The sequence below is a fragment of the Sceloporus undulatus genome, chromosome 2 (assembly GCF_019175285.1).
Source record: "Sceloporus undulatus isolate JIND9_A2432 ecotype Alabama chromosome 2, SceUnd_v1.1, whole genome shotgun sequence".
In the NCBI taxonomy this organism is placed as follows: domain Eukaryota; kingdom Metazoa; phylum Chordata; class Lepidosauria; order Squamata; family Phrynosomatidae; genus Sceloporus; species Sceloporus undulatus.
This window is the reverse complement of record NC_056523.1, coordinates 188019539-188046920: the sequence shown is the minus strand read 5'-3', so window position 1 is coordinate 188046920 and position 27382 is coordinate 188019539. Positions and strand designations below refer to the sequence as shown.

The following is a 27382-nucleotide window of genomic DNA, read 5'->3' as shown; positions in this document are numbered from 1 at the left end:
GTGAGTTTAGTGTGTAGTATATTTTAGTAAGTATTTTAAAAAGTTTTGTTTGTTTGAATGTAGTTATTTTGGCTTTTTCTTGTATGTTCTTTTAGATATAGGAAATTAATGTATATTTCTATATGTGCCTTTTTATGTTTGCTTTAATATATATATATATTTAAAAACAACACCAGAAGTTATTATTTCATCTCTTTAATTTATTTTATAGTTCATAATTCTAATCAACACAACAATATATTTCCCGACATGAAGAAGTGACCACATGAGCAATACCAACCTGGAACATGTGGGATTAACAACCAGAACACAGTCTCAGTCTAAATCATCCTTCTCCAACCCAGCACCCTTTAGAGGCATTGAACTACAGCACCTATCATCCTCAACCAAGTTATTTTGGCTTGGAGCATACCCAGGCTGGGGAAAAAAACTGGCTTAAATGAAAGACACACACTGTCACAGCAAAAGGAAGAGTTGTTTCCTCATCTCTGGAGCACTGACATAGCGAAATCCTCAATTGATCTACTGGCATAATCACAGCATCGGCATAAAGGTTCTTCCATCACAGTTAAGAAAAAAATGAGAGAGGGAAAGATCCTGTGTGCAAACTTTCCTATGATTTGGTCAGTCAAAATCTGCATGGTACAGACCATTCTGTAACACATCATGGCATCAAAAGTAAGGCTTTCATCTGACAACATTTTAGGATTCAAGTAATTTGTCTGCTGCACTGAATGTCAATTAGCCGTTTGACATCACATTGTCTAGTTTGGGGGTGAGTGTCACTCCTCAAACAGTATTAAACTGATCTTACTTCACATAATACAAATAATAATATCCAGCTCAGTGTTTTTCTGCCTGTGAACGTGCACACATTTTGCTTGTTGTTGTGTTTGTTTGTTTTTCAGATGGAGGAGGTTGTCTGATGATGTTATAATACATAAAGCCTGGCCCAGACTGGTCTACTGCCATGCTCTGTAGTCAGGGAGGAGATTTTTAAAGGGACAAACGCACGCCCACAATGCAGTCAGCAACCACTGGAGGATGTTATGGGCCTTGTTGTAACCCAGCTGGGAATTCAGGCTGGGAAGCAGATTGAACAGCACTCCAGGCAAATCTCCAGGCAGTCGGAGGAGCCACAGCAGTCTTGCAGCATCCCGCAGCCCAAACCACAGGGGCAGCTCCCTCCGCCGCCTGCTTCCCCACAACAGCATCCCTCAGCCAGAGACTCCCCTCTGCCTCCACCACAGCAAGCCTCCAGGCAGCCCCCACAGGCCCCACACTCCAGGGCAAGGGAGCAGAGAGACATGAACTCACAGAAGAGGCAGGCGAGGGCACAGTGGGCACAGCAGTCTGGAACAGGAAAGAAAAAGAGGGCCACGATTAACAGAATCCAAGAATTTCACCACCTATGTGTACAATAACATCCCAAATCCACAAAACAGTGCTACATTAATTGGGCTGACCCGAATCCATAAAATACATGTTTCAAGCTTTTGGTGATGGCCCGCTCTGAGTGCAGGCCATGCAGTCACCCACAGTCCTGTCCCAATCGCAGCCAGAGGCCCCTCTTTCCTGGCTGTCTGCTTCATCGCTTTGATTCCCACCCATCCCAGATATTCTATCTAAGTATGGATCTAATACACTGTTCCAGTCAGCTAACATAATCAAGTCCTCACAGGTTGCATCCACGCTGCAGAAATAATCTGGTTTGACACCACTTTAACTGCTATGAAGGCTATGGAAGTCTGGGACTTGTAGTTTGTTGTGGCTCTAGAGTGGAGCAGAGAGAGACAGCATTTAAAGTGATGTCAAAGTGCATTATTTCTAAGCGCAGATGCCTCCTTAAACTGTAGAGAGCAGCTGAGCTTTTGGCAAGGATCTTGGTGTGTTTTAGCTACTTGGTTTTTGGAGAGCTTTCCCCCTTGAAAAGCAGGAACATTGTTACCCCAGGATCAGGCCCTCAGTCATGCCTTGCACATTTACAGGGATGTTGAGGTGTGTAGCCTGAGAGGAACCCCCACTGTGGATACCTACCCAGACCACACGGGGAAATCCGGTTCTCTGTAGCAAGAGGGAAGAAAGAGCACTCACTGCAATGAGGTCGCCCAAGAGTGACCTCAGCATAATCCCTTCTCTATCAAAAGCAATGATGGAATCCTGATGTGAGGTGGCTGCGCATGCTCAAACAACAGGTATTTCCTCAGTGGAAGGAGTTTTCCCTTGTTTGGGACATTCACAACAATTGTCCAAATATTTCCTCAATCTCCTGACCATTCTTCTCCCCTGGGAAACCCATTTACCGATGAGATAATCCACACTCATTCTGAGAGCACTGCGGCAGGACACAATTTTGAGTATGAATGCCACTGCCTGCACACTAGCAATTTGGTCTTATTTGGAATCAGACAGACACTCTATTTGTTTCAGCTGGGCACCTCATTAGCTGGCCATCCTATCACGAGTACCTCTGTTTTCTCTGGATTCAATTTGAGTTTGTTGTCCCTCATCCAGACCATTACCTACCCAAGGCAGGCATCCAGAGGAGAGATGCCATCCTTAGCTACTGCAGCAGTCAGAGACATAACTGAGCTATATTAATTCCCCTATGAAATATTATTTGCGTATACCCTCCTGGGACCCCATCTTTTTGGGTAAAAACTTGGGTTAGGAAGTGAAAGAGGAGAAAAGTCTGGATTACTGTACTCTGTTCTGAGGAGGAATTGGTTGGAAGAAAGGGTGGATGAGAAAAACAGCCTGGAGGTAAATTAGTTGAGAATCTCCACATAATATATATATATATATAATCACATTATACATTATCAATCCCTTACAAATCAGTCAGTCAATCAATCAATTTTAATTGATTTATTGACTGACTGATTGATTACAATGTATTTTAAGTGACTGCAGATAATGGAAAGACCGGAAGCAAGACCCAGAATTATTTTTTTAGCATTGCAATGAGTAAGACAAATGTATTACATTTTTTCTCTTTTCTTCCCAAACGAGTAACTGGAATGAATTCCTTCAAGCACACAAAGACACACTTTTCTGAGCATGGATTAAAATGAGCTCAGAGGTTGCTCACCTGCCATGAAGATCCCAGAAGAAGTTTAGAGTTAGTAGTAGAAGGCAGCCATGGAAGGCAGGGTTAGTCAATGGTAGCACAGTTCGGATACTTCTAAGGCAAGTTCAAGACAGTCGCCAGTTTGATAACATAACTCCAGGCCTGGCCCTTCAGGCCTGCAACAGCAACAGCAGCAACAGCAGCAGCCCTGGGGGTCAGAGCAAAGACTGAGGAGCCTGGAGCTGCAGGCTGGGAGTGGAAAGCAGGAGGGGAAGCAGAAGGACCCAGTCAGAAGAGGCAGAATGTCAGAGGAACGGCAGAAGAGACAGGCCAAGAGGAGAGTGGCACACAGCTCTGTGGAGGAAACAAGAGGGTCAAAGACTAAGCACACACGCTTTTCTAAAAACCAGAAGTGGGCTCTATATAGAATCACCATTGCAGCATTTGATTCAAAGGTAATTCAAATTGAATTCAAAGCTATCTTTGAATTAGTGCTAAGGATTCTGTGGACAGCCAAAATGACAAACCAATGACATAGAACAGATCAAGCCAGAAATCTCCCTGGAACCCAGAGTGACTAAACTGTAGTTGTAGTGCTTTGGACATGGGGTCGCCATGAGTCAAGAATGACTTGAAGACAGTTAACCACAACAAATCTTATAGCAAAGTCCCTCTGAACAAGCCTTGCCAAGAAAAGTCCATTATAGTTTTGCCTGTCACCATAAGTCAGAAATGACTGAAAGGTACACAACAGTAACAAAACAACAACAACAAACAAACCTTTTTTTCTAACACCGCATAGCATAGCATACTGGTTTGAGTGTTGGACTACAACTCTGGAGACCAGGGTTCACTTCCTAGCTCAGACATGAAACCCACTGGGTGATCTTGGGGAAGTCACACTCTCTCAGCCTCTGGGGAAGGCAATGGCATATCTCCTCTGAAGAAATCTTGCCAAGAAAAACCCATGATAGGGTTGGAAATGACTGGAAGGCACACAGCAACAAACTCTTTGTTTCCCTTCCAGGTCATACTGAAAATATCGTATTTTCCTACATTCATAGATGAAAATGAGGACACACCTAGGCAAATAACAGCAGAGTGTGGTCAACATAGCAGTCATGAATGAGGTATAAGAGACAAGCCAGAAGAGGCTGCAGCAGTTTGCTTTTGCCTGAGCCAACTGGAAAGGGCAAGAATCTGCCCTCTCCTCTCCTTTCTCCCCTGCTGAGTTGATTGGGTGCAAACTCCTTTTGCACTTTGAAGCCAGGTTTCAGTAACTGAAGTAAGCCAGGACAAAGGGGGAAAGTGGGAGGAGGGGAGAAAAACTGGGACATTTTAAAAGCAACTGAAAAAGTGGGACAACATGGATTAATTGAGACTGTCTGACCAAATCAGAACAGCTGGGGCCCATGAAATATCTGCTATGCATATTTGCATTACTGTAGAAGCCAGCTGGAGCTGACACAACATTTGCTGCTGCCAGAGGCAGAGCACATGGGGCTTGCATGCCGCCAAAGTCAGTGAAAGTACATAGTAATCAAATCCAGCCAAATTATTTTGGCACCTGAGGCACAAGCACTTCTCCCTTGTCCCTGAAAAAAGGGAGACAATAATAATAAAATAGATAGCTAACCAGGGTGGTGCAGTGGGACTGTGACTCTAGGGACCAGGGTTCAAATCCCCACTCGACCATGAAAACCTACTGGGTGAACCTGTACAAATCACATTTTCTCAGCTTCAGGGGATGGCAATGGCAAACCTCTGATTAAACTTGCCAAGAAAACCCTATGATAGCTTGCCATAAATTGGAAACAACTTGTGTGTATAAAGCACACAAAATAGCTAGCCATTTCTTTCCCTTTTATGACACCCCAGACTAACTGCATGGAGCAGCCACCTCACTTTGTCTAATGTAGGGCCATCGTTGTGCTAACGGTTAGCAGCATTTGGTGATAAATTCTAAATCCATAAGCACTGCTGAACAGAACTACTACCTGTAAGACACAACCACCATTGACATCCAAGTTCTTTCTCCTTCGTCCCAGATGGATAGAGGGATGGATGCCACTATGTGGTACATGCTTAAAAACACTCTTAGCACTTCTGTGGAGCACTTGTACTGAAAACTGGTTCAGTAGTCTCCAACTGGCTCACACTAAGAGCACAATACCATGTGGCCTTATTCCAAAGCAAGTCTCATAGCCACCTCACTCTCCCTGACAGTAGGGCTGGGTTTGAAGGCAGCTGGAGATTGGGCTCGAATGGCTGGTAGCTGTGATATCGTGAAAACACTTCTCTAAGGTAGAAACAAAATGGTGGGAAAACAGCTTCAGACAAGTGACAAGCACAACCCACTTATGAATCAGTGCAGGCATAGTTCAGTTAACAAAATCTCTGACAAAGAAACTCCCTTTTACAGTGCTGCCGCACTGCAGAATTAATACAGCTTGACACCACTTTAACTGTTCCGGCTCCATTCTATGGAAACTTGGGTAGTTTGTTATGACAGAGAGTGACAGACAAGACTGAATATATCAAGAACAACAACAACAACAAAAATCCCATAATTCCTTAGCATTCCATAGCATTGGCCTATTGTTAAAGCAGTGTCAAACTGCATTAATTCTGCAGGATAGAAACACACATTTTCAGGTTTCTGAAGAACGTCTGCAGTAAACGATGCAATGAAGCTTAAAATGGAAAAACTGTGATTTTACTGTAGCCAGTCCTAATGAAACTGTGTGTGCCTGCCTACCATGGGTAGTGTAAACAGTAACTCCCTCTAAAATCATTTACTGAGCATGCATAAAATGCAAAAGAGATAGAAAAGAAAACTCTGTCTTGCTACAACACCCACTAAAAAAAAGAGAGACCAGATCTACTATATATACAGTCAACCTGCCCCACACACAGGCTTCCCATACGCGGACTTGAGGTCATTCAGACAGGAAGCCCATCTAGATGAATGGCGCATGTGCCTGTGGTGTACACATTGCACCTTGCATGGAAATGTGCCCCATTCATCAAAATGGGGCTTCAGCATGAGTGGAATTCACTTTACGCGGGGGGATCTGGAACAGATCTCCTGCATAAAGCAGGAGTCTACTGTGCTCATGTATAAGTCTAGAAATTGACCCCAAAAATCTGAGTTGACTTATCCATGGGTCAGTGTAAGTACTGTACTTTAACTCTTATTTTTTTAAAAGGAAACCAGCCCCTGGTGAAAGACAAGTGTGTAATCTGTCCTGGAAGCACTGGCCCCGCTCTACTCTCTCATCCATCCAACCTTTAGTATGAACACAAACAGCTATGCCTGCTGGAATTTTGTTCTGTGGCATTGTTTTCCTTTGCTTTGTTCTTTACATCCTCGACTTATCCATGGGTCATATCAAAATCCATAATTTTGGCCCCAAAATCTGCTCTCGACTTATACATGGGGTTGATTTATAGGCTAGTATATATGGTATAAGTGCAGCCACCAAAATGGAAACCATAAGAAAGCTGGAGGCTGGTGAAAGGAGAAAAAAATGTCCCTGGATGCATTTTTGAAGAAGCTTTTAAGTGGTATCAGGGTGGAAAGAAAGTAAAAATTGGAACATGGACAAAATAGATAAGTATTTGGCAGATAACTTGATGTTCGATATTTTTAGAGATAGAAGATTAACATATACTGGAGAAAGGAGGGAAGGAGCTTGGAACTTGGGTTTGGAAATTTTGCTTGAGAAGGTCAAAGGGCATACAGAGTACAATGAAGTCAAAAATGTAATAAAATCCATATCCCATATATTGAATGTAGGTTCTAAATGTAAATAATGTATTGATTCTAATCTATTAAGACATGGGGGAGGGGACGGGGGCAAGGGTTTGTGTAACATTGTTTGAATATATATTGAAATAATTCAATAAAAATACATTAAAAGACTTGAACTGGTTATTTCATTTTATATGTGCACATTGTTAGTTTGGTGAAACATACAGTATTAAACTTCTCTTCTTTTTTGTGATATAGCAACCTAGCCCTGTACTTTCCCTTTTATTTCTGTCTCTGGTAACAAAGTTTCTGTAAAAGAAATAATGACCAGGAGCACTCCTACTTTAGTAACTGCAGTATACTTGTACATCATTTTTCTGTAGTCACTTCTGTTATTTCAGATGAAACACTGGGAAGAATCCATACTTCTATTCTTTTTTTTTTAGTTTTATGGCTGTCTCCATTTTTTCATCTTTGGGTGAACATTAGGAATCAAGCCACTTAAGTTCATGAATCACTAAACTAAGGTAATAGCCAATTTCCACATTGGAAGCAATTACATGGTTCAGCACTATTGGGACTGTATCACTTTAGACCACATGTGGAGGATTGGTTCTTTAAATGCTCCCTTGTCTAAACAGCATCCGTCTCTCTTTAGCCCCCATTCCTGTGTGGGTTGGCTGATGGTTTAAGATCCTTTCTGCCTCTCTCAAAAGTGCAAAATTAAAATTTCTCTCTTCCTCTGCACACTGAAGAGCCAGCCAAACCATTAGGCTGTCTGGATGGGAATTTGAACACAGACAGAGTCGTCCCCCTGCGACTTAGGAGCAGACAAACTCAGAGAATGTAAGGCTAATAGGACACATGGCACACACCGTTCTCTCTATCCTGCTGTATACCCCTCAGCATCTATTGCCTGAGGCATTTGCCTTGCTCCGCCTAATAGTAGGCCTGGCCCTGTGTCAGAGCCTTAGTTGCAGGAACAGTTGGCAGGGTTGGCAGGACCCTTGGCCCATGTTTCAGAGTTGGCGTCTGGCTTGCATTATAAGGAGAAGGGCTCAGCCCAAAATTCTCCAGTGATGTTAGCATTGCAGAAGATGAATTTGAAAGCCCTGAGCCTGGGGAATCAGAATTACATGGAGGGATATTGTTTAGAGCTGGTAGGGCAGGCCTTGAATTCAGAAAGTACAGAGAAAACGAGATCAGAAAGACTACCAGTTGCTTTGGCGTGCTTTAAATCCTTTCTCATGTCTGGGGTTTTCTATGCTGCCACAACCATAGAACAAGATAACAGCTCCTCCTTCCTTTCCTTGGATGGACTGTCAATTGCATATCTTTCATACCCTGGTGATGGGAGAGGAACCACTGCCTGAAAACATCAGGATAGCTTAGGGAGTACTGAAGAAGCCAGCCAGCATCCTCCTCCATCTCTTTATCTGCCACCAGAGGTGACAGTTACACTTTGCCTAATGGTAGGGGCTGGCTCTGTTTCCATCACAAGTGACTGCTTTCCCATTCTTTCTAGGTTTTGACTCCAAAGCCCCAGTGCCAATATTTGCAGAGGCCATTCCTCCCCATTCTCCACCAAGTCTAATTCATCTGTGGGCCTTCGGACACATCTACCGCCCATGTGGACTCACCGTCCCCTGCCACCTCTTGAATCTGAGAAGCTGTAGACTTGCAGCTCTTCTTGCTGTTGTTGGTGCAGATGGATGTGGTAGATCCGATGCGCTGGTTCTTCGAGCCCCGTGGCTGCTGCTGCCTCACTGAAGCCTGGGCAACTCCACAGCCATTGGTATAGTAGGCATGGCGGAGGGGAACCTTCCCCTGCTGGTAGGGGGAGGTCGTCGTGCTGGTGATAGCTGATGCTGGAAGTTCTGTAAAGAGATGAGAAAAAATTTGAAACCTGAATGCACACAACTAGCCTTTGATGAGGAGTGGAACTCAAGTCCACCAAAACTTGGACCAGCTGCTGGCATTGGGCAGAGTGAGGGGATTCCTTCAGGTAGGAGATTTAAATCAAAATATCATACACACAGCCTAAATGTATTTACACGTACATCGTTTCATGTGATTAAAGTGAAAATTATAAGATTTTATGTTTTTAAAGAACACTTTAAAAGAATGCAAATTTAAATTTTTAAAATTTAATTTAAATTTAAAGTTTTAAATGTAATTTTTTAAAAAATCCTAGGGCCTCTCCTTTCTCTTCCCACTGAGCCTCACCCCACTCACACCATCTCTGCAGTATTTTAAAGGGACTTGGGTGAACCTCACAGGCTGTTTCGGCCAGAAGGCAGATATATGGGGAGCAGTAGTGTCACCTTCCCATAGGGTGTCACCTAATGCAGCCTGCACCCCCACACCCTACTTGCATGAAACAAAGTCTGTGTACGGTGAACAATCTGTGTACAGTGAAAGCAAAGTTGTCACTGTCTCAGCCACCCATGTAGACACTTTTGGATTTTAGAGTATTTCAGATTTCTGGATAAGGGAGACTCAGCCTGTACAAACTACCTTTGCTCTTTGAACTTAGTTTGCAGCAACTGAAGCGGAAAACAAAGGGGTGGGGGGAGGAGTTAGAAACAGAGACATTTAAATATTGGCTTAAGAAGTGGAATGACAGAGGATTAATTGGGAGGGACTGTCCTTGTCAAATTGGTACAGTTGGAGGATATTGTAACTTTCCAGTAAAAGAATGGCACCACTCTGGTGTAAGTAATGCCAACATGGCATAAGAGGTCACCCTTTTTGGGCAAAAAAAGACTTTTGCCAAGCTGGTAGTGGTGGTGTGGATTTTGGTCAGCACTCTATGTATGTATGTTTGTCTATTGGGAGAGGGGAGAGCTAAATCCTTTCCCCTCTTTGCACTGGATTCAATCTTGCTGTTCTCTCCTTTCCCTCACAGGGGATGTTTAGATTTTTAAAAAATGAAACATGTGAATTTATCTCCAGTCATATGTGGAGAACTCACAGAACTCTCTTGAGCCTTGGCTAGACAGCCTTAAAGCATATATTATAATCAATGCCAAGAGTGAGGGGAGAGCAGCTGGAAACCCTGTCCCTCGGGTACAAATCTTGAGTGGAAAGCTTGTGTGCTTACAGTTTCTGTGTGCAGAGGCTCTTTGTACAAGATCTGATCAATATGCACAGGTCTTTGGTAAATAAATAATTGACCAGTATGAGGGATTACAGACCATTACAATAACCTAATAAAACCAAGAGGTCTATTAAAGATCTTGGCTATTAGTGTCCACATGATGGTAACACACCACTTTGCACTCCCCTCTCCATTTTAACCTTACCATTTTCAATTTTTGCTGCTAGGTGCGTAGAAGGAATGTGAGACAAATCTTCACTGGAGTTAAATTGTCCCGGTCGGTACCCCTGGTTTTCAGAGAAACGGGTGCTTCTGAAAGATTTCTCATGCTCTGGCAATGGAAAGAAGGAATTTTATTCAGACTAACTATCATCTTTCTTTTCTCATAGTGCCAGTTGCTGCCCCACCCTATTGACATCTTTGCAAGCCATCCTAATACAACCACCATTTCTTCTGTGAAAAGAACAACTGCTTTTTTCTCCATGCAACCAAAGTGTACAGGGGTTACCCACCTTTTTAAAAAGCCTCAGGGAAGCAGGATTCTCTTTAATATCAAGTGCTGTGGGTTATATACAAATGTAGGGTGAAAACAATATCTTATTTTTATTTTTTAAATGATAGGAAAACATATTTCTTAAGTGCAGGAAATCCTGATGTAGAAAATCCTTGACTGGTGAGAATTTTCACAGATCAAGATTAACTCTGCAATATCTGCACATGGTATTTTTGTGTAGACAACACCACTATCTGTGCAGAAAACAGCATTTTATGCTCTGTAAATAATATTTATGCACAGAATTTCTGTGCAGAAAAAGCTGCTTTATATATTTTTTAAAAATGCCCCGTGCAAATTGTGTGCAAATCAAGATGTGAACAGTGAAGAAAACTGCACAAATTACTAATTGGTTTCTCTGAGATTGAAATTAGTGGCACGTCACTTCTGAATAAATCTTGCCATTAAAGCCCTATGATGGGGTCACCATAAGTCAGGGCTGACTCAAAGACCCACAACAAAAAAGTAGCAGCACAACAACTTTGGCATTTGATGAGATATGGTTGGTCAAACTGAAAATATCAGTCAAAGGAATTTATCAGACAAGGGAAATTGGAAGTATAATCCAATGGCAATCCGAATGCAATCATGGGTTTTCACGTTATTGTGTGATAGACTGCCACATGCAAATTCGGGCAATGGCATGCTATTTTCGGGCAATGGGAAGTCAGTTCAAATGCAATGCGTGTTCACGTAAATTCGCTTAACTAGTGAATTCATGTGAATGCGTTCTGGCCCCACTATCTTTTCATTCAAAAATTAAGAGAAATTCCTCACGTGTGATAAAGTCCTTAGACTAGTCAAGTAGCTTTTAATTTGTTCAGTTGATAAGTATTATTGCTGCTGCTGTTGTTGTTACATTGTTCTTACTGTTTTTAGGGAATCTTGGCTTTTTATTTAAAGAAAAAGCTGTCCAAGAAAAATAATAATAAATACTAGTATAATATTATAATATAAATCTGATATTATAATCCATACATAAAAATCAGCATACCCACATTTTATGCAAATCTTTGTCTGCTTTTATCTTATTTTTAGTGGTGCATTTCCCTTTCTTTCTTCTCCTTCTTCTTTTTGGAATTGATTGACTAGCCTTGCTTGCTGGCAGTCTTACTACCTCCAGCATATATCTTGAAATAAACAGCTCATTCTTGTTAGAATGAAATCAGCTTTCCATCCAACAGTGGAATATTGTTGAAAATCAGGCCAGAATGTACAAAAATGAAAAGCAACCGGTTTCCTAAATTGAAACGAATAACACAGAGCTCTGATTCATCTCCCTTCATATACAGTGCAATAAAAGAATAATTTAAAAATACATAATTGTAAGACACTTAATAGAATGTGTTTGCCCCTTTTAATTAATTTTAATTATGATTTCAGGCTTCTTTATAGCTGCTGTGCGCCCGTCTCATCAAACAAAATAATCATGGTTTTAAATCACTTACCACAGATTAGTCCCACTGGTTTTAAAAGCATTACCTCTAAGTAGTTTGAGGAATGTGCCATTAGAAAATAGTTATACAATACAGACTCAGTGATTTTCCTTTGGTGGGATGAACTTCTGCAATTGTCAAATCTCTGCGGACTCCAGAAAAATACTCTTCCCAAACACTGAGAGCGCTAAATGTATTTGCTGGGAAGCCAGCGGTTCTTGCCTCTGTATGCACACTCTGACCCAATGTCTCTTGTCATGGAGACACCGTTTGTCACACCAAAGCATTTTGGTACATGAAGCAGAAAATCTAAACCATGATTCCCATGAATCAATAGTCAAGATATTTTGGGTGGTGCAGGGCCAGCCCAAGGTATTTTGCTGCCTTGAGTCTTGTTTAATAAATAAATAAATAAACCAACAAATAAATAATAGCTGTTTGTCAGTGGAATGGACTCCCTCAGAGAGTAGTGTACAGTACTTTTTTTCTTCAACAGAGGTTGGATGAGAATCTCTAAGAGATGTGCTTTACTTGTGTATTGCTTGTGGCCCCTTCTACTAAATGTTTATGATTCTATGAAGGCAACTGCTTCAATCTGCCTAATAGTAGGACTGGCACATTGGGAATGTAGTTGCTATGCTCTTAAGCAGTCCCAGTCAGGGGTGTCACAGTGGTTAGTGTGAATATTGGATTTACAGCCTCCCTCTGGGATGTCACCCAGTGCAGTCTGGATCCCCCCCCTCAAAAACCTTTAGTGACACCCCTGATTCCAGTTCATGTCAATGGGACTTGCAGAGGAAGAGAAAGAAAAGAGAGAGCTGTAGTGCCTGGAGCAAGCCATTCAATTGATCTTCAACCCAGAAGATGTACAGCACAACATTGTGAAAGTGCTGTGCATTGTCAAGTTTCTTACCTGACTCTGAAGTGATTTTTGCGGAGGGCACTGTGTCTTTTTTGGGTTCTGTATTTGTTCCTTCAGTCTTCTTAGGTACATCTGGGCGGATGGCTGACATCTGGGAACTGGAACCTGGATAGGAATAGTGTCATAAACAAGCAACTTCTGTAGGTCCTTGATATCTGCTGGGATTTTGTTCCAGGACCTCCCATAGCAAAGTCCCATTAAATATAGTGACATAGTAAAATGGCGCCCCTTATATAAAATGACAAAATCAAGGTTTGCTTTTTAAAATTTATATATATATTAAAATATTTTAAAGTTCTGGATGTTTGAATCTGTGGGGGGAAATCTGGTTGAATGTACTTTTGCTTCTTAAGCAATTTAATGTGGGGGACTGGCAGTTTTTCTCCCCAGTGTGCCTGGACTGGTACTATATTTGTGGCAGTGGTGACAACTGCTTCTTTCTTTCCTGGAAACTTTCCAAGGTCAGGCTTTGATGGCTCATGGACCACCATTGGTCCATAGACACCACTTTGAGAAGCACTGTTCTATACCAGTGGTTCTCTTCTTTTCCTAGCCCTGTTTTTAACCATGCTGACTGGTACATTCTGGGAGTTACACTACAAAAATTAACCTTTCTGAGCTCTGCTTTTGACAAGTAATGTTAGAAACACTCTCCCCCCAACTCCTAAATCTGGAAAAGTTCTCACAATACAAAGGGAAGAAAAGAGATTTCTCAAAAGCAAATCTGGGTAACAGAGAATGCTGGGAAGACTTGGGAAGTGGTCAAAACAAAGAGCTGCAGACTGCAGTGAATTTCAGTTTACAACATATGCGTGTGTATGTGTCTTCAAAGCATACCCCCAGGAATTTCACAGGCAAGGAACATTCAAAGATGAATTTGTCAGTTCCTTTCTCTGAAATATAGCCCAAGGGACCTGGTATTTGTTGGTGGTCTCCATCCAGGTAGTAATCAGGGTTGACCCTGCTTAACTTCCAATATCAGACAGGATATAACACCTTTAGGGTATATCAGAGCTATAAGAGGAAGCTGGGTTCTCAAAGTAGCCTCTGTTAGCATTGGATAGACCCTTCCTCTTTGATATCAGAGTTGCAATAAAATACAGGCTAAATGACCCTTCTATGGCCCTGCTGTGGACACCATTGCTAGGATTCCTCCATCACACATAGGCTAGCACTAGGAGTCACTTGGGCTCGTTTTGCTGGACACTCTGGAGGAGGTGAAAAGTGCCAACAATGGGCTGATGCCGAAGAGTCAACAACTCAGATAGCCCTGCATGCTAATCTCTCTTGCCTTGGAAATGCGCACCCATCATTCATATTCACACCATAATGTTACCACCTCGGAAAACTGACTTCAAAGTGATCTAAACTCATTTCAAAGAAGCCACCACCATTTGGCCATTTTCAATACCTTGAATTTTGCCCCAGGGTTGAAATTTACTATAAATATTGGTGCCCTTCCTTTGTTTCCTTGGCTCAGTCCAGTAATAGGCATGCATGCTGCCAGTCTATTCAGTTAGCTCCTCTTTCACTTGCCAACCTCCATTTGCCTCGGGAGCAATTGAGTTCCCTTTCCTCTCCAGACCTGTAACAAGAGGAGCAGCTATCCATTCAGGTGTAGTATCTCCATTAGTCTGACCTACTCCATTCCAATCTAACACCTTTGAATTTCTTAGCACTTGTGAGCATGAGTAGTTGTGTGTTTTTTTGTATGATTGTTGATTTCCCCCTTTTAAAATAACACTCATTATTTGTTTAGGACCATGCCTCTGGAATTTTTTTGTGTCTCTGGGCTTGGTATACATAGGAATTTGGTCCCAAGGCTATGTAATCCGGCCAGTATGGTATTGCTACCATTGAGCTAATATTGATTCCCACAAACCTTGAGGGTTATAAATTGGTGGAGAATGCGGGCAATCTCCTGGATTCTGGATGGGCTAAATGTGCAAGTGGCATGCCCAGAATACAGATGTAGAGGAAACAGGCGCTAGAATTTCCAGACAACGGAACAAACTGAATGCAAGAGTGAGTGTTGAATTCTCTGTCTTTGAGCCATAAGGGCTGAGCTATCCAAGGGTTGGCTTTCTCCCTTTTCCACCTTTGGTCAATGATTTGGTTGCAGTCCCTGCACCTGGCACTTTACTGCAAATGAACTTTGACTGTCCAGGGGAGTGACATCCACGCAGATTCCAGACTCTCTTTTTTTGTTTTTTCTATCCGGATGTTGACAAAAGTTGTCAGGGACCCCATGTAGAAACTTCACAAACATTCCACCCCATGCACAAAGTTGTGTTTACATTCATAGGTTTGAGACAAGGCTGTGTCACCACTGATAGCTTTATAATCTCCTAAATTTCTAGTATCAAACTAACTTAAAATTTCAACACTGAAATGCTCAAAATTGAACATTTAAAAATACAATTGAAGCATAGAAAGAAACATGGCACAAAAATTACTAAGGGAAGGCAAACACAGCAAATGTAAAAGTTCAAGGTATGAACAATTTGCAGTGGCTGCATCCACAGTGCAGAAATAATCCAGATTGGTACCACTTTAACTGCCATGACTCAATGCTATGGAATTCTGGGAAGTGTAACCCTGCTCTGGTGTGGCAACAAACTACACTTCCCATAATTCCATAGCATTGAGCCATTGCTGTTAAAGTGGTGTCAAACCGGATTATTCCTTCACTGCAAATGCAGCCAGTGTCTCACTCTCTGCAACATTCAAAATTTGAGGACCAAAAAACAACAACAAAACGCTACCAGTTGGAGGAGCAGGATATTTGTTAGGACAATATCCTCATCTTGCCCCTCTTGTGACTGCACCCCATCTTATACAATTATAGCCCCACCCAATGGCATCACTAGAGGGTTTCAGACAATACCAGGTGACACCCTAAGGTGGGGTAACACCATTGCTCCTCAAACATCTGCCTTGTGGCAGAAACAGGCGCTGGCATTCATGGGGTGAGGTTTAGTAGGAGAAAAAAGGAGACGCCCCAGATTTTAAAAAAATTAAATAAATAAATAAAATTAAATGTTTAAAAAATTCTTTAAAAACATCACATTTTATGAAATTTTCACTTTAAGCACATAACACAATGTATGTGTAAATACATTGATTCTGTGCATATATACTGTAATTTCAAAGTATACTCTTGATTTTGACAGTTGTTCTATGTCACAACTATTATCATTACATTCAGTGATATATGGGCATTATTTTTTAAAAATTACTAAGGATTCTGTATGGTGTTGGATAGGAGGAGGTCAATGGGGGGGGGGGTGAGTTACTGCACCAGGTGACACCAATCCTAAGCCTCACTGTGCCTTGGTCCAGTGTCCATGTTCCAACTAATATTGCATTGCTTTCTGAAGGAATGAAGAGCAGCCAGCATCAACTGGACTTAATCTGCTCCTTCCATCACCCCCTTTTCCTTAGGTGTCATATTTTATTAAGATTTTCAGCTTGAAGGCAGGGAATTGGGAAATTAATGCCTTTTTTTGGCTGAAGGGAGGGGTAAACATACCCTAAATAAAATTAAATATAAGATATAGTGCTGGCTTCCAGGGATGTTTCCAACTTGATCTGCTGGAAACTTCCCTGGAAGTCAAGATGACCAAACTGAGGCTGTCGTACTTTGAACACATCATGAGAAGGAAGGACTCATTGGAAAAGACAATAATGCTGGGAAAGGTGGAGGGAAGTAGGAAGAGAGGAAGGCCACAGGCTAAATGGATGATGGACTCTATTAAGGAGGTCATGGGTTTATGGGGTTACCAGAATTGAGCAGAGCAGTGGAGGATAGCCATGAGGGTCCATAGAGTCCTCTGAATCTTGCCAAGAAAACATCTTGATAGAACCTAGCCTTAAGGTCACCATAGGTTAGGGTGGCTGTTGTGTGGTGTGTGTGTGTTGTGCCTTTTAGCTTTTGCATATTTCCGTGTCTTTAGATGATTTTAAATGTTTTATGTTTTTATTGTAATATTTTTTAAGAATGGTTTTTACCTGTGAGCCGCCTTGGGTCCCTTCTGGGAGAAAGGCAGCATACAAATGAAATAAATAATGGGTTGGAAATGACTTGAAGATCGGCAACAACAAAAGCTGCTCTATTAGCTGAGCTGGAGAGGTGCACACATCTGCTTTTTCCTCTTGCTTGGAGCTGAGCCCCCCTAAACTGGAAAATGTGTACCCTCATCTCCCCACCTGGAGATGACCCATGACAAGTGGAGACTCAGGGCCGAGCATAGTGATCTTGCAACCCTACTCTGCCTCCAGGTTGGGTTGGCACCAGTTACATGTGAGAGGCAAGGAACTGACCCGGAGCAGAGATGAAAGGCGCAAGGGGCTCCAAGAGGTGAGGCTGCTGCTGGGTTGCCGTTTCCTGAGCATTGCCCATCCTCCTAACCAAACCCAGTCAGTTCAAAGGCCTGGGAGGGGGGAAGCAGGAAACAACAGGCCCATTAACCTCCCACCCCACTGGGCTAGAATAACAGGAGAAGGCAAAACAGCAGGAACAAAAGCGTACAAGCTGGGAGGGGGCCTGGACCCCTGGGGAAGGGGGTGCATAGTTTTAGGAGGCTGTACAGGAGAAGCTGAAAGTCCAGGCATGAGAGATAATGCTGCCAATCTGTTTTGTTGTGTTTTCTGGCAGGCGTTCTGTGTCTTTGATAGATGCACAACAGGCAGGAATTCACAAGAGCAGAATCTCGCCCTCACAACACACACACACACACACTGCTCCACATGGACATGAAGAGACAGGGAAAGCATCCTCAGCTCAATTTTTGCTTGTTATACCAGTTTGAAAAGCACATGACTATAGTTGCACAGCCCTTCTTAGATGATGTGTGCTTAGCTCTTCCATCAAAATCATGGGACTTAGACATTTTGCTTTAACCAGAGTGTGCCAACATACCACATCTGAATTATGCTTCTCCCATACCTTCCAATATTTCACAAATGAAAACCAGGAAACATGTAGCTAAGCAATATCAGAGTGTGGTCAAGAAGGCAAAAACTATCAATGAGGAAGGACACACAAGTTAGATGAGGCTACAGCAGTGTGCCTTTGCCTGAGTCTACAGGAAGGTCAAGACTCCACTTCCTCCTTTCCTCTCCTCTCCCTTCTGTGCAGTTGAGTTCAAATTACTTTTGCACTTTGAATTTGTAGCAATTGAAGTAAGCTGAAGTTAAAGGGGGAAAGGGGCTGAAGGAGAGAGAAACAGGCATGTTTAAAGCAGATGAAAAAGTGGGATGGAAGAGGATTAATTGTGACTGTCCCTGCCAAACAAGGACAATGTGCCCCACTTCATGTCATTTCCAACTTATGACAACCCTATCATGGGATTTTCTTGGCAAGATTAGTTCAGAGGAGGTTTGCCATTGCCTTGCCTCGAGACTGAGAGAGTGTGACTTGCCCAAGGTTATCCAGTGGGTTTCAGGACGAAGTATTATTATTATTGTTGTTGTTGTTTATTCCTATAATGCTGTAAATGTACACAGCTCTGTACAAGTAGGGAATCAAACCCTGGACTCCACTGAAACCACACTGGATCTCATGTGCTCCATATTTCTGTATTTTCCCCCTCTTCTTTATATCCTCTGCCTTTGGTTGCACATATACAAGAAATAAAGAAGAGGGAAAAGGGGGCTTCCAGTTTATCCAAGATCCCAGGAAATTTGGGACCTGAGCAGGGCTGCCTAGAAGCAAGGCAGAGGAAGTCAGAAGGCTGCTCTTCAATACCGGAAAAGATATAATGTAGAAGACGGAGCAAGTTTTTTCCCCCTGATGCTCCAAAGAATAGGACATTAATTAATGGATTAAAATCACTAGAAATGAGTTTCAAAGTAAATATTAACAAGAACCTAAGAGAAGTTTGAGGGTGGAATGGGTTCGGCAAGTGTGATATTCTCCTTTGTTAGAAGTTTTAAGCAGAGGTTGGATGGACATCTTGAAGAAGCACTTTAGCTGTAATTTTTTGCATGGACACTATATTGGATGGCCACTGAAATCCCTTCCAACTCTATTGATTCTTTCTCTGTCTACCCCATCACTTCTGAAATACATTTCACCAGAATTCCTTGTGGTCACAGAATTTGATTTAAAATAATAAACCACAGTGTCACAATGAAGTATTTGGGGTCCTGAACACATGAAGGAAGATAGTTTCATGGTCGAGATACCAGATCCTTCAATGTATAGAAATCGAAGATAAAAGAAAAAGTACCATCGATATCTCTTTTTGTTTTAATTCTCATGGTATGTTAATAGTTTTATACTCTTTCTAGCTTTAATTTCTTTTTAGTGTTAACTGCTTTTAAGATTGAGATGAGGAATGGGGTTTTGCATTTTTAAGCATCTTTCTTTTAATTGTATTTTGCTATTTTTAATGTTGTAATCCACTTGGATTCCTTGAGATAAAGCGGACTATAAATAATATAGATAATATAATGCGATGATGATAAATTATGATAATAATAAAATAAATAACTAATAATAATAATAAAGATAATAATTTTTAAAGCACTGCATGTTTGAGACGGCAGGTTCTGAACAATTCAGGTGGGAAGACCATACCAAGCCGAGCTATATGCAAGATATATTCTTCTGCCAAAAAATCTTTGTATAGAGAGTAATGTCTAAAAGGAAATCTAACAGCACAGTTTCAGTGACGTGCTTGTCAGCAGCTATGCTAATAAAAGAAAATTAAAACACAGCAAAGTTTAGTGACAGCTGTCAGCAGCTATGCTAACAAGAGTACCTTAACTACAGAAAAGAGGAGGCCCCCACACAACATCAGATTCCAGGCTCATTATTTTAAGAAGAAAGGAAAGAAAGAAAGAAGAAGAAAGAGAATGCCAGAGGCTTTAGAAATAGCTGGAAATGAAGGCAGAGAGAGCTAGAATAAATTTCAGTGTGAATATAAAGCTAAGAGATTAAAACAAATGCACTACAGCCACTCAGGATCCAAAGGGATCTCCATTCTAAGAGCCCTAATTTACCTGCAAGTGCGTAGCTCTGACCACAGAGATGACACGGATCTCACTTCCTTACTTACGTGGCCACCTTCCTATGTGGCTGTAGCGCTGGCTGTTTTGGTGTGGGCCTTCTGAGTCCGCCTTTTCACACCCGTCCATTCCAAGCGGTTGATGTTCCAATTCTCTGTCGTTATACATCCTGATTGTAGCTCTGCTTGATAGCTAGAGAGGGAAATAAATATGTGTATCGTACAAAGTAGCCACTCCCCATCCCCTGCCTGGGCAGTGGACTGGGAGACTGGGCTGAGGTCCAGGGATGGGGCGGGATAGTTCATTTTAAGAAGCCATCTTATCACTGTGAAATTCCATCGGATTGGAAGCACTCCACCCGAAAATGGCCACCGCGTGAATCTCAGTGCCTGGCATGTAATAGCTGCCTGTACAGATGGGCAGCTATAGCCTCTACTGTACTTCTGGTATACATCATCTCAAGCCGTGTGTTCCCGGGGGCAAATTAACCTTTGTACTTTTGGTAGTGAACAAAGCTCTTTCAGTTTTGGTTAAAGGAGTGTATGTACCTTCAAGCACCTGTCAACTAATGGCAACCCATGAATTACATTGGGTTTTCTAGGCAGGAATACAGTGGGCCCTTGGTATCCACTGGGGTTTGATTCCAGGACCAGTCATGGAGACCAAAATCTGTGGATGCCCCAGTCTCATGGAAAAATCATGGCTGACTGTACTCAGAGGTGGTTTGCAAGTTGCTTCTTCTGAAATATAGCCTACAGCACCTGGTACATTGGTGGTCTCCCCTCCAACTCCCATTCAACTGAAAGAGCTCCTGCTAAAATAAAAAGGTGCAAAAAGTAATATGCCCCAGGGACAAATTGCCTTGAGATGATTTACCAGGAGTACAGTAGAGATGTAGCTGCCCATCCTTACTGGGTAGCTGTTTACAATGTCATACGTTGGAAATGACTTGAAGGACAACACAGAAGAAGAAACTTGGAATTCTAGCCCTACACTTTTTTTTCCAGTGCCTTTGACCAAAGTGCAAGGCCTAGATTCCTTAGGAGGCAGCCTGGACAGCTGATGGAATGATAGACCCTTAGACTAGAAAGTCTTCAAACAAAGAATGACTCTAATGAGGATTGTCCTTTCTCAGCCCTAAAAAAAAAATCTTTACAGAAACAAAAGACCCCTGGCAGGGGTAGCCAAGGGGGGGGTTTGGGGTCCGGACCCCCCCTTCCGTTAGAAAAATGAATGTGTGTGCTGCTGCACACTGCTGCACCCAGCCCCATATAATGGTGGCACATAGTCTGGACCCCCCTTCCTAAATCCTGGCTACGTCCGGCCCCTGGCCACCCTAGTTTCCAAATGTGAAAAGAGAAATGGCCCAGCCTATTCCTGACTTTTTACTCTAGCCTGATCTTCAAAATCAACAAGTGAAGCTTTCTTGTAATGTGATATGCAGTATCACCTGCTAAAATTTATGGTACAAGAACCCTAGTTGAGAAGCAGAGCATATGGACTTAAAGCAAAGGTCCTGGGTTCAACCTTACCATCTTAAGGTATGCTTGGAAGACTCCTATCGGTAACTCGGGAAACAAAAAACATTCAGTGTAGAAGAAAACACAATTCGCTGGACTCAACTCCCATCATCTGCAGCCTGTAGTCACAGTGACATTGAGAGATACAGCCAGCAGCAAATTGGGATTCCTTGACTCACGCTTTCCAGAGCTCACCAAATTGTTCTTTGTGGGTGAATCTACTCACTGCAAAAACAATGCACTTTGACGCACTTTAAGTACTGTGGTGCAGCCTATAAATCCTGGGAGTTGTAGTTTTACAAAGTCTTAGCCTTCTCTGCCAAAGAGTTCGGGCAAACTCAAAACTAGAAATCTCAGGATTTGAAAGATGAAGCCATGGTAGTCAAAGGGGTGTCAGACGTCATTATTCTATGGTGAGTGTCACCCTTGGATTGCAAATTCAAGAATCATCCAGCCAGAATTGACATTTTAGGGGATTCTGGGAGTTACAGTCTAAAATGCATTCATCACCCAAACATGTGCCCATCTAATAAAAAACAGCAGTTGCAACTGCTGCAAATGCATGCCAACACTGGTCACGGCTCTTCCAGTATAATAATTCCCCTGTCTCGAGCTTTGCATCACCCACTGAAGGCATTAAAAAGCTGACTGCACATCTGAGACAACAGCGTCTGAGGATTACGTTAGTGGGAAGGAAGCTGAGAGGTAAATGTGGGACCCCAAAACGAAGAGCTAATGGATTCAGCCATAAGTAATTCATCCCTTAGGTTTAGCGAGTCTAGTTCCCCCGGGGGGTGGCAATCTCCTAGAATCCAGCCAGGGCTAGGATTACTTACAGAGATTTCTAAAGAGCCCATAACTTGAGGCAAAACGGGAGGCTGGCCAGACGAAACCAGCTCAGCATCCGCTCTCTCATTTAATTGCTGTGGCGTGAGAGAAGTGGGTACAGTTGTGTAGGGGGAAGCTGGCACCGGCGAGGCGGGCGAGTCCCATCAGTGCCCTGCCACAGAATAATGTGGATATGGATAACAAGGCACTGCTGCCAGAGGACACCAAAAAGTATCCCCCATTGCTGGCCTCTTTGGATCTCAAGGAAGCATCATAGGAAGTCGGGGAAACGGTCTGTTTCATCAGAGGCAAGGCATGCCAATCCCCATGCACCGCACACCTGCCTTCTGCCCAACATCCTCTCTAATTCCTAAATGAGTCATATGTCTCCATGGGACGGAGGCTGCAGGAAGCAAAATGGTAAAATGGGAGGCGAAGGAGATAAGTGAGTATTCTCATTAAAAGAAGGGCATTTTGTATTTAGTGAGCAGGGATGTTGTCCAATATCTTCATCATTACTGTTTAAAAAAAACAAAAACAAGGGGCTCCCACAACATCATCTGGATATTGGGCCTTTAGTATTCCTCTGGGGTTGATTCCAGGATCCCAGTGGATCCAAAATCCGGATGCTCAGGCCCAATAAATACAATGCATTGTGAAATGGTGCCCCTTACATAAAATGCCAAAATCAGGTTTGCTTTTGGAAAGTTATATTTTGGAAGTTACATTTTTTTTTAATATTTTCAAGCCGTGGATGCTTGAATCCATGGATAAAGAATCCGTGGGTCAGAGGGCCAACTGTAAATGTGGACCCTATAAATTTTGCGTTTCTTCTTGTTGTAGCTTTGATATGCAGTTGGCCCTCCCTATCCATGGATTTTTTAGGCTGACCTGAGCCATAGAAGGCTTTAGGGTCATGACTAACACTTTGAAACAAACGGGCAGCTGAGGAGCTGTTTTAAGAGGAACATTGGCCTGATACAGACAGCAAATAAAGTTCTTTCGAGTCACGTTTTGAGATTGGTGTTTCAATGATGCATGCGTCCTAAGAGTCCAGAAGCTGCACCAAAGCCACGCTCTAGTCCTAAGGACTGGAGTGCAGCTTTGGTGCAGCTTCCAGACTCTTAGGACGCATGCATCATTGAAACACCATATCTCCAAAGTGACTCGAAGCAGCTTTATTTTGGCTGTCTGTATAGGGCTGTAGTATGGTCTCTCTAACCTGAGGCAGACTCCTCAGGCAGAAGATTTGGGTGTGGAGGGGAGACACGCACATAAACACACCTGGCTATTCCACCTGACTCACCCCCCACAACATGCCCCTTTCCTGGAGATTGTTCTCTCTGTTTGCTATGTGACTTGTCCTGCTTTCAAACTGACCTGCTGCCCTTGGAGGTAGAGAAGGATGCTTTCCCATCACCAGTTGCCAGTCTAATTGGCCTCTCTACCTGAAATGGGCAAAGCACTAACTTGCCCTTTGCTTCTGGCAGCAAAATCTATTGGGTCAGCCACACTCTGCTTGAAGGCTACTATTCGCCTTGGGAGGGAAGCTCAGCCATTCACTTGCACAGCTGGGGGCTAAAATGAGTGAATGGGAAGCTTCTTGCTTCCCTTCCCCACCCCAACCTCTCCTGGAATGGGCAAGAGAGGATGTAATAGCAAATTATTCTTGTTACCCCATCACGTGTGTGTGTGTGTGTGTGAATGCGCTTCATGTCATCTGTCGACTCTGTCTTCTTTAAAAGCCAAAACTTTCAATTCTACGACAGTAAAAAAAATAGTTTCCAGGTCTTGTACTACCTTAAAGACTAGTTTTGATTTGGATTAATGGACTGATTTATTAGCTTTCATGAGCAGCAACCCATTTAACAAGACGCACAGAGTTTGCTTCAGCTGGCAAATTATTATACAGATACTTTGATGGTTTTCAAAGTTGCCCTGCTAGTCTCTTGCAGCATAAAAAGGAAGAAGGGAATAAAGTAGCACTTTTAAGAGCAACTGCTTTTTATGTCAGCATGAGCTTCTGTGGATATAAGCACACATCTTCAAATGCAGTCCATGAAAGCTCATGCTAAAATAAAAACTAGTTAGTCTTAAAGGTGCTGCTCCATTACTTCCCTCTACCCTTCCTTTCCCTTCCCTTCCTCCCTTTTATGCTTTGGTGTGTGAAGGAAGAATTGAAATCAGTATGGTTGGAAGGAAATCCACACATGCACCTACCTGCACATCTATGCAAGCATGCGCATCCATTATCTGTCAGTGGAGGCAATGCTCCATGAAACTTTATGCCAAATAAAATTGGCTGGTCTTTATGCTGCCACTGAATTTGTTGTTTCCACAGCAGTGCACTAACACAGCTCTCCCTCCCTGGAACCCTAGGGACAATTACAAATAAAGCAACCTTTCTCAATAAAAACTCACAGCCACTTTATTTCAGCAATTTCTGTAGGTTTTGAAGTTACACAGAATTCGTCACCAAACAGAATGAAAAGATAACCTGCTGTAAGTGAAAATACTTGCCCTTGAAAGAATCAGGCACTTCAAGATTGTATTCACAAACTATGAGCCTTGTCAGATATTTTGCTGTCTGGGGTGAAGGACAAGATGTCTCCACTTGCAAATTCCATGTGCAATAGTCCATCTAATGTTTGGATCCAGTCCTGGTGGTGTGGCAGTGGCTACCATCCAGAATCCCCTCAACACAGCATAACTACCTGCATGTGGAGATATGCTATGCCAGTGCTGTGCAACCACCATGCAAAACAGCAACATTGTACATTGGCTGGGTGCAACTGTGCACTGTGAAAGCACAATATACAGTACAGTGCACAGTCACAATGTGAGGTATGCAACTGGAAGGTGCAGTATCACAGTATGTGCAAGTCCACGTCTGACATGCCAGCGGAATAGTTCTGATGCACAGAAGTAAATAATTTGTACAACATGCATAGCACAACTATGCCCGCTCACACTTCCCAGTTCATGCACTCCAGTTCAAGAGAATGGCTTGAGGGAGGAACAGCAAGCCAAATTGTGTACATATTTTTGTCCACCAGCTTTCCTTCCCTTCCTACCTCCCAACAGCTGTTGCCTGAGGAAACCATCCCAGTCACACTAGTCGTAATGCTGTGTTCATTTATAAAACATCAGCATATAAAATACTATTATTCACCAGTGGCAGCTGGCAGCTTCCATCCCAGCAGTCTGCTCTAGGATTTAGCCTGGAGTTAACAAGCAGTAATACTACTCAAAATGGTGGTCCACAGACCTGTGTTGGCCTATGAACTATCAGCTGCTGATCTTTAGTAAATTCCCAGGAAAGAAAGAAACTGTTGTAGTCAATAAATACAAACATGGTGCCAGTCCTAGGCACACTGAGAGAGAAAAACCTAGCCCCCAACCCCATCAGACATAGCTGAAGAAGCATTGTTTTAAAAGAATTATCCAAGGTTTTTGTGGTGGTGGTGAAGTCAACCTCCACCTATGACAACCTTATGGATGAGAGACCTCCCAGTCTTCCTATTGTTGACATCTCTGTTCAGGTCTTACAGACGCAAGCTGACCATATCTTCCTCAGCTGAGTCCATCCATCTGTAATGTGATCTTCTTCTTTTCCTGTTGACCTGAACTTGACCAAGTATAATTGTCTTTTCAAGAGAGTCACATCTTCCCATGATGTGGCCAAAGTATGTTAGTCTCAATTTAGTCATCTTGGCTTCCAGAGAGAGTTGAGGCTTGACTTGTTTTGTTATTCCTGTTGTGTGCCTTCAGATTATTTCTGATTTATGCCAACCCTAAAGTGAACCTACCATAGGGTTTTTCTTGGCAGGATTTGTTCAGAGGAGGTTTGCCATTGCCTTTTCCTGAAGCTCAGAGTCACCGAAACCAGTATGACAAATCAAAGATATAGCCGTGTTAGTCTGTGGAATCAGTATGTAGAGAGATCTTGTAGCACCTTTGAGACTCACTGAAAGAAAGAAGTTGGCAGCATGAGCTTTCGGAGACTTCTGTCTACTTCTGATGCATCTGAGGAAGTAGACTGAAGTCTCCAAAAGCTCCTGCTGCCAACTTCTTTCTTTGAGTCTCAAAGGTGTTGCAAGATCTCTCTACATACGGTATGAGAAAGGGTGCCATCGTGTCCTTTGTCTCAAGCAACAAAATGAATGATTGAACATTGTGCATTTTGGTGGGCCAATAAAGGTCTCACTGATGGATTTTTGTTTGTATTTGTTCAATGGCCAACACAGCTACCCCTGAATGTTTTCTGTAAAATGAATTAGTGAATGTCCTGACAATAAAAGGGTAGCAAGGATGGAGTGTGAGAGCCAGTGTGGTGTATTGGTTTAAGAGTTGGACTATGACTCTGGAGACCAGGGTTCGATTCCCAGCTCGGCCATGACACCCATTGAGTGAAATGTGAAAGTCACACTCTCTCAGCCTCAGGGAAAGGCAATGGCAAATCTCCTCTGAGCACTTCTTGCCAAGAAAACCCCAGTATAGGTTCACTGTAGGATTACCATAAATTGGAAAGGAACCTGAAAGCACACAACAACAACAACAGCAATTGTTGAGCTCATCTGGAGCCCTGAGGAAGGAAGAGGAGAGGGACTGTGTGAAGGAGGGAGCTGGAGACAAGCAAGTGCTTGTCCATAGGGCAAAACCATCCAAACCAAGGGGGTGACTGGACATCCTCATTTTTCCAGGACCTGTCCTCCATGTCAACCTTAGCTCCAGGAGGAATTCCACCATGTCCTCCATTTATCATGAATTTTATATTTAGATGAATCTGTTAAGATCTGGTTTTGGTGATGCCCTGCTACATTTTTCCCCCCTGGGATGCCCTCCATTTTGTCCTCAGGATGACCAGAGGTCCTCCTTTCCCAGGACCTGTCCTCCATGCCAACCTTCTGTCCAGGAGCAATTCCCCAATGTCCTCCATTGAGCATGAATTTGCATTTAGATGAGTCTTTTGAGCTTTGAGTTGATGATGCCCTACTACATTATTATTTTGTTCCTGGGGTGCCCCCCTCCATTTTGTCCTCCTCTACAGTGGGGACGTGATCTGAGAGCCCCCCTGTGGAGGGAGTGCACTCTGCCCATGCCCAGAGGCTAGGCTTTCCCAAGCAGAAGAAGGATGCTGCTGCTGCTGCTGCTGCTTTGAGGGACCAGAGGCGGGGCTGCCAGT

The 27382-nt window shown here is 42.8% G+C and overlaps 1 protein-coding gene across 1 annotated transcript; it reads right to left on the bottom strand.

Moving 5' to 3' along the window:
• Positions 1-834: 834 nt before the first annotated feature.
• On the bottom strand, positions 835-12931 carry LOC121923366. The gene is made up of 5 exons (XM_042453716.1): positions 12827-12931; positions 10130-10255; positions 8465-8701; positions 3092-3424; positions 835-1353 (listed from the first exon to the last, which is right to left on the bottom strand). The coding sequence occupies exons 1-4, from the start codon at positions 12924-12926 to the stop codon at positions 3159-3161; spliced, it is 729 nt and encodes a 242-aa protein (XP_042309650.1). The 5' UTR covers positions 12927-12931; the 3' UTR covers positions 835-1353; positions 3092-3158.
• Between the last annotated feature and the right edge of the window lie 14451 nt (positions 12932-27382).

Bases quoted from the DNA above. Each gene is read 5' to 3' on its own strand.
- LOC121923366 (XM_042453716.1), bottom strand. From the start codon at position 12,926: ATGTCAGCCATCCGCCCAGATGTACCTAAGAAGACTGAAGGAACAAAT. The intron at 10,256-12,826 runs GTAAGAAACTTG...TTCCATTGCCAG, and splicing joins AAAAATCACTTCAGAGTCAG to AGCATGAGAAATCTTTCAGA. The intron at 8,702-10,129 runs GTAAGGTTAAAA...ATCTCTTTACAG, and splicing joins AGCAGCAAAAATTGAAAATG to AACTTCCAGCATCAGCTATC.